The following is a 14428-nucleotide window of genomic DNA, read 5'->3' as shown; positions in this document are numbered from 1 at the left end:
TGCTCCAAGGTAGGAGCTCTCCAGAATAGCTGGAACGTCCTTCTGAAGAGGAGACAGGCCTAAAATTTTGGTTTGATTTGCTTTCCATAGACTAAATCTTAGGTATAGAAGGAGCTACTAATTTCTCAGAGCAGCAAAGAAATCATAAACAATGGAAGGCAGATCTGACAGGGTCCTGAGCCAGGTGTTTGGCAGCTCACAATATGCACTTCTAGGCATGCTGACTTTTAAATGATATCTGAGCAGACACCTGAGCCAGCTGCTATTTTTGGACTCTTACTTGACAACAAGTTAGTCCCCCTGGCCAGATGAACAGGAATGTATAATTAAATGTGCTCTATGGGGAAGGCTTTTGTATTTTTCACCTTTGTTCCTATTAAAGCATTATACTGATAGGTATCTTCCATCCAGCTCCTCATCATACTTCCAAGCTCTGCAGTATGATTACAGCTAATTCTGTCACTGCAGGATAGTGGAGCATCTTCATGGTATTTACCGGAGAATGGGAGAAGATCTCTGATGAGGAAGAAGAGGCATAAGTTCCACCTTAAGTTTTTGAACCAAGCCAGGGGTCTGGAAAGGTGTCAAAAGCTCTTTGACTGTAGTTTATGCATGCTTCAAAAAAAAAAGAGAAATTTCTGACTGTTGCAAAAACTTGCTAGTGGCTGGGAACATTCATAGAAATCCAGTGGCTTCATGATGAAGCTAAATCTAGTTCATAAAATGTTTTTCTTTTCTTTCTTCCTCTTCCCCCACACTGAGAATAATTAACTGTTGGGACAAGTTATGTATAAATAAGGCAGATTTGCAGTTGTATTTCAAAACACATGCCCTCTTTCAAAGAGAGGATGCATTCTTGATGCAGGCATTATTGGGGAAATGTGTCAAACTGATCTAAAGGATAAAGCATTACTGAAATACAGACAGGGTAGTGTTATAATGAGATTGTTTGGATTCTTAAGTACCTCTCCCAGATTTTCTTCCATCCCAAGCAAAGTTCTCTTGCCTTGGCAATTAAAGTCTTGCTGCTCACCAAAACCTTTCATTTAAATGGGAGGAAACTCTTCCATACCATGGTGGTGCATGACTGTCCTGAAGTCCATTTCTGCTTTGGTCTCTCTAGAATCCAATTTCCACTTCAAATGAAAAGACTTTAGTGAAGCCAGTCATCACCTGGAAACCCTGTGAATTTGGAGAACTTCACAGCTTTTTATTTTGTATAGAAAGAGAGGCATCTCTGGAACTCATTTTGTACAAGAAGCTCAGGCATCTCAGCAAAGTGTGGTGGACTGTTAATTCCAATGAGTAGCTAATTGGCCATCTTTTATTTCTATTCTCCAGTCTTCCTATTCAAACTGTAGGACTTTCTTCTTTTTTTGTCTTCCAGAATAGTCTCCTTCACTGAGGAACTAAGCCTTTGCCATTTCCAAAGAAACATGCGCTCACCTCTTTATCATGTCTTTGGGGAACCCCGTGAAGTAAGGTGCCTTTTCACAGGACATGAAAAGGAGGTGAACAAAAGGGATGATGGATACTGCTATTGTCAGACACACCTTGTCTCGAAAGAGATATGCTGAGCATATCCAGCCTTGTTTGAGGAGGAGCAAAGCCACATGGAAATGAACGAAGCCTTGCTTGGATGAGCTATATTTTGTGCAAAGCTGTGCCAGAGCCAGGATGCTAAAATTGGAAGGGCTGAGGAGAACAGGGCAGAGAAACCCTGACGAGCCCAGATTTGACAGGTTTTGTTTGCTCAGCCACTATCCCACACTGAATCCATTCCCCCAGAAGCAGTGCAGGCAACTCCACAGAGCCTGTGAGCTCATAAATAAACCCTGCCAGAGGTGACCTGGCCTGTATAGAGCTGTCTTGGATATCTGCTGTCATGACTGTATTTGTCAACAAATAAGAAGAGCTGCCTGCAGAGAGCTGACTGTAGCAGGACCCTGAGGTGTCAGGAATCAGTTCATTACTATCATTACCAAACTCTGTACCTCTTCTCTAATTCAGCCAAATATAATAGGCAATGCATCTTGCCTTCAACTGCTACATCTGTTGTACAGATCATGGGTAACATAGCAATTAAAATATATTCCTTTGGATTATTAACGATATGTCCTGCACAGGCCCCTAAACTTTTTCTGATGGAAGCCTGTTTCACAGGCCCATCCCTTATGCACTTCATTGCTATCTGCTGATTCCATTCCCCAACTGTGTAGTAGTCATGAAAATCTGTACTGAATATCTGAGCTACCGAGGCTCTGTTCCCACTAGGGTTTTCATTAATGTACAAGAGGAAAACGTACCAATAGGGGATAATATGAGAATAAATTGTATTTAATGGCACCACTGTTCTACCATCTGTTAGAAAAAAATATGGAAATGGCTACCTAGAGATTAGCAATTTATGATGGCTCACACTGTTAGGACACCATAGAGTAAAAGTTTGTTGAGCATGCTTTTATTGGTAGCCAGGAAGAAGAAAAATAGTTTCATAATGTTATGATCAAAATAGTTATTTGTAATTTATAGGTAAATCTACCTTTACTACATCCTAAAATATCCAGTTGCTGCATTATCACGTTTAGCATTGCTGTGCTTGCAGCAAATTTTTTTTCCTTTTTTAAATCGGCCCATAAATAGAGCATTTTTTTGATGTGTAACATGCCTCATAGCTTATTGAGGAAGTCTTTTGGGTAGATGCAGACGTTAATCTTCAGACATGGATAAACAAATGACATCCAACTTTATTTAATACACATAAATAAAAAAAATTCAGTGATTTAATTTAAAGGGCATTATTGGATTTGTTTTGTTTGGGATTTGCTTGTGGGAAGTACAAATTGATACTATCCTTTATGTTAAGAGCTCAGAGAAATATCTGTTCATTGAGGGTTCTTTCCACCTTCAAAAACCTTCAGATTTTCATCTGAATTTGTGCCAAATTGAGTGCCAAGTCAGATAAGCAGGAGGTCTACTTCTCAAGTTTATTAATTTATTTGTACCATTTTCTGAGAGTACAGCACTCCTTTCAGGAAAGTGATTAAACCTGCCTTGATTTTTGTGAAATCAGGACTTAATTTACATTCCTGGCCAAGGAATATCACCTCTTAAGACCCTCCTGCAGGCAGGACCCTCCTGTAGTTCTCAATACTGAGAAGCAGGACACAGCATGGTGCAAAGGACATGCTTGGTGGAAGTGGTCACAGGGTGCTATGTGAAACACGTGAACAGAAATAAAGTGGTGGGTTTGGCTAACCCGAGAAGCAGCTGTGGAAAAGCAAATATAATCTGTTTTTAAGTGTATGTTAACTGCTAAATTAAAATACACATAAGTAAAAAGGAGCTCTGGGAATAAACACAAAAATGATTAATCTAATAATGTTTTATTTTTGTTTAAAAGACAAAATCATGTATGTGCACATCATAGTGCAGATGCTTTCTATCAGAAAATAGCAATTTTATTTGAAAACTCTAGTACATTAAAAGTGATCTCCAAGCCCCCTTCCGGCAAAAATTCCAAATGTTTTGTCCAGGCCCTGGTATATTTGTATTTTGTACTGCCACAGCAGTGCCTCCAGGAAGTTATTGTACAGGTACATGAAGCTCTTCTGCTCCTCTCTCAGGAATAATGCATTACATTTGAGAGGCTACCATAGTGTACCACGTAGAGAGGAGGAATCATGGTGCTTTGTAAGTGCAGTCTAAAATAAGTTCAACTTAAGAAATACCAGGAATTTGAAACATTCACAGTGTCTTCAACTTTCTTATCTGCTTTTCTTATTTGAAACATCCTGGGTGTTGACTTTTCAATAAAAACTTAATTTTTCTACCATGAAATGATAATAATTAACTGCAACAATACACATGTTGTTCCTGTAGCTAGTACAGTCTCTGAAGGACAGAATATTTTCCTGATAGGTTTTATTTCAGTGGCTGCTTGTATGAAAATACGCATCATTATATGACAGGGTTTTTTCCATGTGTGAAAGAATAAAACATATAAAATGTGCTGTTTGAGCTTGAAGAGAAGCTTGATTGAGTTTTCAAGGCGCTAACAAAGAAGGGAAGATTTTTATTAGTTCTAGAATATTTTTCTCTCTCCCCGTTGAGCTATGCTACTAAAGTTTGCTGTGACACTGGCATATAACTAATAAAAACTCAATCATAAAATTTGATATAAAGGAACTTCATGCAATATAACAGAATATCTAATAAGCAATGCAGTTTTCAGAGACGTGGAATAGATATCTTTAAAATGTCACCATTTCATGGTTTTTTGTAGATATTTTCAGTGCCAGCTGTAGGAAGATACTTATTTTTATTTTAATCCTGATCATAGCTAGTAAAAAGACTGCACTATATTTTGAATTAAAATAAATTTGCAGGAGATCCCCCTAGATATTTTGTGATTTTTGAAAAATTTATTTTAAAAACGTAAATGCCAGCTTAGTTACATTCTTTCCTAAGAAATACTCAAATAGTTCAGCTTTTGTTACATCTATTTCATAATCCATTGAGAACATTTACACTAACTTTCAAATATTGATAGAATAAGCTATAGGAGTGTGCTACTGAGAGTCTGCCGTGAAGAGATTTGGAGACCACGTACTTTTGATTCTTACATGGTAGTTTTGCTTCTGAGTCTGTATTGAGGGCATCACTCTTTCTAGTGCCTGGGAATTTCATCTTGCTGCACTTCGCCTGTAGTTATTTGCATGTCAGACACCCACTGAAGTAAGAAGAAAATGTTAGGGTGAGAGAGGGTACCTCTCCTTTTCCCCTTGGCATTATGAGACAATTAGCTGTGCTGCATGCAATTGGAAACAATGAAAAACAGTGCAATGTATGCAGCCTTTATAAAAAAAGATCAAAATACTCCTGTTTTTTTCTAACATTAATCAGAGGAGAGCACTTAGCCAAGCAAACATCCAAGGTTGTGTGACAGAGCACAGCTGCAGTGTTCATCCTGATTATTATTTCTTTGCTGAAGTCTGTGTCCTTTCTTATAACTGGAACTACACCGAGTGATATGTTTGTGGAAGTTGGCATTACAAGCAGGATATAGTCAAGTCTGGGATCTTGCGTGGAATGTCAGACTCTCTGGCGGTAGTATAACTCAAAAAGTGATACCTGTTTCCTGAGGCATTGTGTCACACCTACCTGGAAGAGCAGGTTTGGATTACTGGTATTTTGGATATGGTCATTGTTACCATCCCCATGTATAGCACAAAGTCATTCATCTCTGAGCAGAGATGTGATCTCGGCCATACAGAGGTAAAGATCTTTCCTTCCTCTAAGACTGTTGAGATTTGGTTCTGTGAAGGATGCTGAGCCATGCTTATGTGCCCAGATGTGCAGGATACCTTAACCTTGAGAAAAAGAGCTAGGAGAAAAAAAAAACAACACCGTGGCGATGACATTCAGTAGCACTCACCTCTCTATTGTCAATCGATAAAGAAATACCTCAAAAGGGCAGTTCTGCTCTGGTAAGGTCAGGGTTGGGTGCCTGAGAGACTCAGCTGAGTTCATGAAGTACAGTGGGATGAATGCACATCTATATACCCTGCCAGACTAAAAGCCACTGGATCAGCTTAAGGACCTGAGGGCTGCTATGAAACACCACACTGCATTTTGGGGACAACGATTTGTCCAGCACACTCAGGGTAAAAACAAAGAAATTATCCTTTAGGAATCTTTCTTTCTTTTCTCTTCCTTTTTAGCAGCCGTAGGTAAGTTAGTCGCGGCTGAAGAATAAACCCAGCTAAGCAAACAAGAGAAGTTTGACATTGTAGTAAATCAGCCTTCAGTATTTCAGTTGCTGAACAAAAATTTCCACTGGCACATAATACAAAGGACTGATTCAGTCAAAACTCCTTCTGCCAATTCAGCTGGTTTTGCAGTGTGCAGAGTCAGTCATGTCCCAGCCATCTTGAAGTTGGATCAGTAACAGTCTGGCTGCCCTGCGCTAAGTGTGCTGGATCGGGCATCGCCTGTCCTCTTCCTGCTTGGGTAAAGCATAAAGCCAGAACAAATGCCATCATCTGTCTCCAGCTAACTTTACAGAAATGCAACTTTGGACTTATGCCTGATGCACATCAAATTCATCCTGCTGAGAAAACCCAGTAGAGCCCAGTTTACATAAATGCCCATTGGTCAACATGGCAGCATTCTGCCTTGGCTTCACAGTCGTTCTGCACAGCTGAAGCACATTTACAGCCCATCCCAGACAGTATCATGTATCCAAATAGTGTCTCCAGTGGTCATTACTGCATATGAGCATAGAGCATACATATGAATGTATGTGTCTTAAATAGTGTGTACTGGTCATCATTCTCCCAGGTAATTCTGCAAAAGATCTTTCATCTTTCAGTAAACATCTTTTAAATACTGTCTTGCATAAGGAATGCTGAGGGTTTTGTCTATGGTTAATCTGTCTCTTTCTGTTTGTGTATTATAATCCAGGACAAATGATACCGGCCTCCTTACTTTCAAAGACCATTTGCCTGTAACTCAGATAGTGATCACTGACACAAACAGATCAAATTCTGAGGCTGCTTGGAAAATCGGCCCTTTGCGTTGCCATGGAGACAGTGAGTACTAGCTCTTCTCAATTTCCATAGGTACAGAATGTTCTCTCTTTTTGTTTGTTTTTTTTTGTTAGTGTTTTGTTTGGTTGGTTGGTTGGTTTTGGTTCGGTTTTTTTTTTTTTGGTTGTTGTCTTTTTCTTTTTTTTTAAAGTTATTTCTCTGATGAAATGTGGCTTTCCACATGCAGTTTACAGCTGCTGTCCTGTGCCAATTAACTATAGAGAAGGGGGTTGTGTTTGCAGGGCAGTTTTGGAACGCTGCTTCCTTCAACACAGAGGCCTCCTATCTACACTTCCCCACATTCCACGCCGAGTTCAGTGCAGACATCTCCTTCTTCTTCAAAACTACTGCTGTCGCTGGGGTATTCTTGGAAAACCTTGGGATTAAAGACTTCATACGAATTGAAATAAGCTGTAAGTTTCACCATTAAGAAATCTTGGGGTATTTGCCCAATTTGACAAGTGCAGGGACATATTTTCTGCTGTCTTGAGATGCCTAAAGGGGATAAGATGAAGACATAAAGAAAGACTCATCAATCTAGACTTGTCTGCCGCTCCTATCAAGAGTTTCCCTGTATAGCTTTGGTCATTATGCTTAATCTTGTTATGACTAGGTTTATCTTTCTTAAACAAGTGTATGAATGTAGTTTTTTCAACATTTATATTTATTGTTTTGCTCTTTAGAGAAAAAAATTACTGATTAGATGTACCTATGGGCTGTAATTTTAATTGAAAGTTGAAAAAGTTAATGCAACCATTCTGATGGTTACTTTTATTCTTGCATCAGTAACATACTCAGTCTGATGCAGTCCTAGAATTTCAGAGGAACTGAGTATGTATAGTACAGCTACAAGGTGAGAGTTTATGAAGGAAGGACACTAATGCAAGATAAGTCAGTCACAGTTGTAGTGAGTCTTGAATACTTGAAAATATAGTGAGTGTGAGGTAACTGCTACTCAGCATATAAAGGAGAATAGCAGGAAATTTAATTAGTGAGATTTTGCCTCACTCCTGTTCTGACAACTTCAAATATTTATCAGTGGTAAAAGAGTACGGTGGCTTTGACATGAAATATGACTTCTGTATTCCAAATTCTGTCAAGCTTAGGGAAAACAAACTGAGTGCTACGCATTTGATAATATGCTTATAATAACCCCAACATAAAAATTAATAAAACAGGACCCTAAGGCCCTTCGATTCATTAAACCAATGGTAAATGTCATGGTGCATTATCACAAGGTAATGAGGTATGATTTACTGTTAATTGCACATCAAAGTCCAATTTGGTTGTACTTCAGTGTACTGTGGTTCATTCTCAGGGATATAGAAGTAAAAATGGCATCAAATGTAACAAACACTGTAAACTAAGAAGATTGTTTAGTGAAAGCTTCTGGATGTGTGTTAAATCTGTATTCCTAGAGAAATGAGTTATTTAAAAGTTTGGGAAAAAATCTTTTAAACTTAGGCTTCTCATCAGTAGTTTGATGCTGTGCTTCCTCGTGCCAGATGGAATTTGCAGCCTAAAGGCCTTGTATCAAGGAAGCTCTACCGACCAGCTGCTTCAAAGGGAAACGGCTCTTTAGCAGATGCAGAGGCTCAGAATTGATCTTTGCCTATCCCTATGGAGCATTTCCTATCTTAACTATCTAAGAAGCAGCTTCCAAAACTAGACCTATCCAATTTTTGAGGCTTGAAATAACAGGTTTTTTATGAATATTTAGTCTGTGACCTTCTGGTTTTGTGATCTGTGGACCTGATTCTTGGTCTCCTGGTGCATTTAGCATTTTAGGAAGAGGAAAAATAATCAGTAGCAAGAATGTTAAAAAGTTCTAGCCTCCTTCAGGCTTCCAGTAGAGCAAGGTGGACTCCATTATGTGGCTTGTTTTTCAACTATTGTCCTGTTTCTAAGTGCCTTATTATCTCTGGACGTGTTATATATACAAATTTGGTTTAGGATCACCAATGAACTAGGTTGCTCATCTATTTTTTCTTGCTTCTTGAGTCAGACTTAGGCAAACAAACGCTTGTAGGATTCTCTCCTCCCAAATGGAGCCAAGTTATGTTATTGTTAAGCACATGCAGTTTGAAAGATTTAGTCGGAAGGAGATTCTTCGTCCTTTCTCCCATCTTATTATTTTTTTGTCCAAAATCTTTTGGTATCATTGTGTGACTTTTGTGCAGCATTTGTCACTTTTACTTCAGAAAGAGAACTCCCATTTCTAGAGCACAGTAACTGTTATGACAAAAAAGGATGTGTACCCACAGCCAAGTGTAATCACAGCAGAGATCAAACAGTGAGGCTGCAGGCTTAAATTTATGTATAAGCTGCTGTGTAGGAGATGGGAGGTAAATGATCCTGTACTATTTGCTGACATAAAAGTTAATGAACCCTATATTTATGTAAGATTTCTTGATGTCAAAACCACAATTTAATTCAGACCTTCACTTCTTCTTCACATCTGTTTATCTGTTCCAGCCCCCAAAGAGATCACCTTCTCCATAGATGTCGGGAATGGCCCCACAGAAGCCACTGTGCAGTCTCCCAGCCCCCTGAATGACAACCAGTGGCACTACATCCGAGCAGAGAGGAACCTCAAGCAAACCTCTCTCCAGGTGGACAGCCTCCCCAAGAAGGTCCTGGAAGCACCTGCTGAGGGGCACTTCCGCTTGCAGCTCAACAGCCAGTTGTTTGTTGGTAGGGACCATAAGGGTTTCTGTGGATATCAACAGTATTTCTGTGTCCATACTTTGGTAATGAATGCTATTGTCTCACCTTTGACCTTGTATGTGGTGACCTAATTTTGTTTTCTCTTCTTCCCTTCCTTCATAGGCAACACAAAGTAAGCCCAAACAACTGCCTTTACACTCAAAGCACTAACCATAGTTTAAGCATATTACACTTTATGGTATTTTTAGAGTCAAACACTTGAAAGGTATTTATTGCCAAAGAATTGATAGTCTTCCTTCTTGTGCAGTACTGGCTGTGTAATTTGCTGTAGAAAATGTGATCTCTCTCTTTAGACATAATGTAAAAGTCACAAATTTGTCATAAAAATTTCTGGGGCAAAGCCTGATTGAAAGTATGGTCTTTAAAGTCTGGTCCTTCAAATGTGCCTACTGAAACCCTTATTTGGCTACTGAGTCCATGACTGAGAGAACTATGAACAGAGTCAAAGGAAACACAGGTGTTTATCTAAAAGTGATCTTTCAAATGAGAAAAAAAAAGTTAAAAGAGAAAAACATCTCTGCATATATTTTGTTTCCCTACCACCTGTGCAAAAGAAACCTGGTTTGGGACTAGCTTTTGCTTGATAATATGATCATGGATTACAAGGGGAATCCTCTCTTTTTCATATTCAAACACTGTCTTTCTGAGTAATCTGCTCAGTGATGGAGTGGGCTGTATCTCGCTTCTTATGCAAGGCCATTCAGGTACCTACCAATTCCTTCCTTAAAATGGAGTCTCTTACTTAGCTGAAATGCTGTAGCAAACCTCAATCTGTCAATTCATTTTAATATAGTTTACTTGTGTATTCACACACTTTGATTTAAGTAGATTTTAGGGTATTTATTTGAGCTTTTTATTGTGTATGTGTGCAGTAATTACTGGGCTCTGAATGCAAAGAATTAATCTGTAATAAATAGATACAGCTGCATCAATGTCAGGAGTCCTTCCCACATAGCAGTTGATTTATACCTAAAATGATCTCTGCTAGACTCAGCTGGAGAGGAGCTCACTGAAGAACTCACAGGAGGCTTAAGACTGTCACAATGCAAGGTTTCTGTTTTCTGGTATGAAGCATGCTGCTAATCCCTTGTTTTTTAAATGCTACTTTGATCCTAAGAGCATGTTCTGTGGGAGGCCAGGCCTGAAGGCAATAGGGTTGGGCTGCTAGACACCTTAGAAACATCAGAGATTTTTAGCCAAGTTACTGTTTCCAGTTAGAAAAACTGGAGATTTAGTGACTGGATAGACTTTTGAAATGTTTTGGTTGTATCTTTCTAAAAGACTAAATATGAAGGGTTTATCATAGGTCATCTATTAGGTATGTCATATATACCAACTGCTTACCATTCCACATCTGAAAAGCAGTATCTGCCAGTAAGCTTGCTTCTCAGCCTCAGCAAAATGAACATGTTACCTGAACCAACTTTATGGTGGTTTTAAAGTGACATAATTGATGAATTGCATCATAGAAATCCATGGTAGTTAAGGACCTCACAAGAGAATGTGCCAACAGAAACCCTTGTCAGCAAAGACAAATGCAAAGCCCTGCACCTGTGGCAGAATAACATCAGGCATCTGTACAAGCTGGGAGTTGAGTGGATGGGTAACAGCTGTGCAGAAAAGGTCCCATCGGTTTTGGTGGTGAAGTGAATCTGTACCTCATCTGAATGTAGCTATGCTTTAAGGAACAGGTTGGACCGGTTGATATCTAATATCTAATATTTCTAATATCTACAGAAAACTCTAGGATATAGGTATTTATCTCAGTCAAGAAGTGAAAAGTTCTCGCCGAGAAATAAATAGATTGCATTCAGTTGTTCATCCACACTTTTACTGAACTATGAACAAAAGGGGCAGAAAAACAAATGTTTTTGAGAGTGCTTTTTCAGCCCTTAACTCTGCCATATGGAAGGCCAAAATTCTCTGTGACTTTCTGAGATTTTCTAAGAGCTGTCAGAATAGTTGGAAACCTAGGCAGCTTCCTAATTCTGATACTGTTTGTCCCTGGGTGCTCCAAGGAAATGTGGCAGAATTCCAACAATACACAGATGTGACATAGTTTGTTTCTAGTGAAGGTCTCATTCCAATCTCTAATAAAAAGCTACTGATTTAACACCTCAACCATGCAGAGTGAATTTTATCCCATCTGAAAAATAAATACATAAACAGCAATGTAAATTGGAAAGAAGCAACAGCACATAATATTACTCCCTACTCCCTCTATAATCCACAACATATTTGTCTCTGCAGCATTCTGCCTACTGACAGTGATTAAGGGGTTCCCAGTCTTAATGACTCTCTGTGGCAGGCTTCTGAGGTAGCTTTCTGTGTGTGGGAAGTGGAAGGGAGAAATGACTTGTATTGCCAGTACACTCAAACAAGTTTGGACTGTAATGCAGCCTAAAGGAGTTAGAAAACCATTTCTCAATTTCTTTTAGTGAATCTTGGGTTTCTAAGTGCTTTAGGCTGCATTATAATCCTCAGTCACAGCATGAACATCCTTATACCTGGCTATGTTTCTTCTCTTAATTAAAAAAAAAAAAAAAAGTACAGTGAAAAGACCAAACCCCAAACAAATGTTCAGGTTAGGTAATATCAACTGCACCAAACTGCCCAGTAACAAGCCAATTTGGCACATTACTTGCTCAGAAGGGGCAGGCAAAAATCATTCTTTTCGACGGACAGTCATTTTCAGCACTCAAAATGTGGGACAATCTTTTGTGTAGTGCAGCTGTGCCTGGCATATCCTTATGGTCCTGGAGGAAATGGGTCATTATCTCCTCTCATGACATAGTCTGAGATGAAGTTCTGTCTTACCTAGTGCCAAAGGCATGACCATAAGACTCCTTCATAGGGAGGGGAAAGACAGTCATCATAGGCCTCTTTGAGAACAGAATTTGAACTCAGAGAAGTAATATCAGAGAAACAAAGTACAAATCCTGAGAAATTAATTTGATGAATAAAGCTTTGATCAGAAGTTTTTGTGCTATTCATTTGGTATGTTATGGACACTGGCAAAGTTAAGTGCTTGGGTTCCTTGTTCTGTCTTGGGAACAACTGAGAAACAAATGAATCCTTGAGTGAACCACCTCTGTCCATTCTAGGCAGTCGTACCCCAGGGAGAGCAAACCCCAACAACATCTCAACATCTGAGAAACTTTCTTTGTAGACAGAAGGAAGGATAGGAAAAGAAGGGGTATACTTTGTTTACTGTTATTGGTTTTAAAGGCATCTGTAGGCTCCTTGGAGGCCAGGAGGAGGAATTAACGCCTAACTCTTTCTGTATCCTGTCTGCTTTGTACATCTTTCAGTTTGAGACTAACAATTGTGACTTGGAGGTCTCCTGAGGAATATCACAGCAAGTTCACCTACTCCTGATTATGATTCTTATACTTCTCTGCCCTTTGCTTGTCTTTGTATCAGTTACATAAATCAAGGATGCTCTTAATACTTATTCACGCTGCTTCAGCCTCCCTAATCCAGTTTTTTCCAGCAAAAAGTCCTTTTTTTTTTTAAAGCAAATCCTGAACTCATTGCTAAAATATTAATTATTTAGCCAATTGTGTCACCAAGCTACGCTATGAGTGCTCATAGCTACGCTATGAGCTTCTTACCCCCTCCTCTCAGATTCTCTCTTTGCCCAAAGGCTCCTCAGTAAAATTCAGCTGCATAAACACCTTGCTGAAAACAGCATGGCTTATTTGACTGTCACCTCCACTCAACACAGTACACCCTTAACTTCGGTGTTTATGGTCCGTAGGCTTATCCTAAAATCTGTTTTCCTTAATAAAACATTTAGGTCTCATACACTGAGTTGTCCAGTGCATCGGGCATATTTGAGTAGGAAGAATCTGCAAAGCTCGATTTGGGGAAGAGTTTTGGTTTTTTGTTTTCCATTTTTTCTTTGCTTTGCAGGAATGTGTATGAAGATTAGATCTAATGAATTGAAGAAAACTGCCCAAAATAATAAACAGATTTGCTTAAGCAATACTGTGTGGATCTATGATCATATAATTGGTCTGTGTTAAGCCCTATACTCTCCAGACATTAGAAGAGAAGAGTGAGAAACTTTACATGACTTTCCAAATGCTTTAGAGAGCAATAAGAATGTGGGTAGTGCAATAAACATGACATCTGTGGAACAGTTAGCAATACTTTTTACTCATTCTTTATACGATACAGCTGGGATTTGTATGTGTGCAGAGAAGAAGCAAGGAAACTGTCATTTATCCTTGTAATATTTGTGATTTCCTCCTGTGCAAAAGAAAACAAAGTAACCAGTAGCCTTAAAGGAAGAAATCACATTTCTACTTATGTGGACATGACTGAAAATTCTATATGGTATGTTTTGTTTTGGAACAAAATCTCCAAGCAAAAAGGTTGTGTGTGCACAGTGCAGCAAATGCAGAAGGCCTGATTCTTGTCCTCAGAGGGCCTCTAAAATAAGTGAGCTAACATTTGCTCCCCTGTAAAGAATAGCTAAGAATGGCTAAAGAGAAATTTGAAAATATTTATTTCTCTGAGAAAGGTATCAGAAAATTAGCACGAAATAAATGTCTCATGCATACTATCTATAGTTCAATTACTCTAATTTGAATGCAGTATTTCTGCTATTAGTGTTCCAGAAAGAAAAGCACAGTGTTGCAGAACACTAGGGTTTGGGTGAGGTTGCTTTTTAGACTGTTACTGCATTCTGTTAGTTCGCAGAAGTCTCACTTTATTAATTTATGAAAAAAACCCAGATACTCTTCTGCAAGGGCTTATCAAATGATGTAATCTTTTATTTCATACATTTTGATATAGAACCAACTTCTTCAGAAGAATAACTTCTTTCATACTACTTTTGCAGGAGAATCACCAATAAAGCTAACATTTCAGAGTCTGCAAATGCTGATAACTCCTGAACCACAATTAGATTTCCTAGCAGCAAGTGAAATTGCAGTATCTTCAAAAGCAAAACACTGGCAACTGCCAAAAAAAAGCCTATGATAAGAAAAATGGTTATATTTTCATAGAGTAACAATTGTAATTATTATCATTCTCAGAGACCACCTCTTATGGAAAAAGCACCTTCATTGTAACACTGTTAGCAATTTCATTGGACAGATGCA

General features: G+C 38.8%; 1 protein-coding gene across 1 annotated transcript in view; it reads left to right on the top strand.

Moving 5' to 3' along the window:
* Positions 1-14428, top strand: part of CNTNAP5 (contactin associated protein like 5) — a 292078-nt gene that overhangs the window by 232845 nt on the left and 44805 nt on the right. The window contains exons 15-17 of the mRNA XM_027678926.1: positions 6466-6593; positions 6833-7003; positions 9066-9284. Of these exons, the coding sequence (XP_027534727.1) occupies positions 6466-6593; positions 6833-7003; positions 9066-9284 (518 nt within the window). The remainder of the gene's footprint in view (positions 1-6465; positions 6594-6832; positions 7004-9065; positions 9285-14428) is intronic.

This window comes from Neopelma chrysocephalum, unplaced genomic scaffold, assembly GCF_003984885.1.
Source record: "Neopelma chrysocephalum unplaced genomic scaffold, ASM398488v2 Primary Assembly neopelma1_44, whole genome shotgun sequence".
Taxonomy (NCBI): Eukaryota; Metazoa; Chordata; class Aves; order Passeriformes; family Pipridae; genus Neopelma; species Neopelma chrysocephalum.
This window is presented reverse-complemented; position numbering and strand designations above follow the sequence as displayed.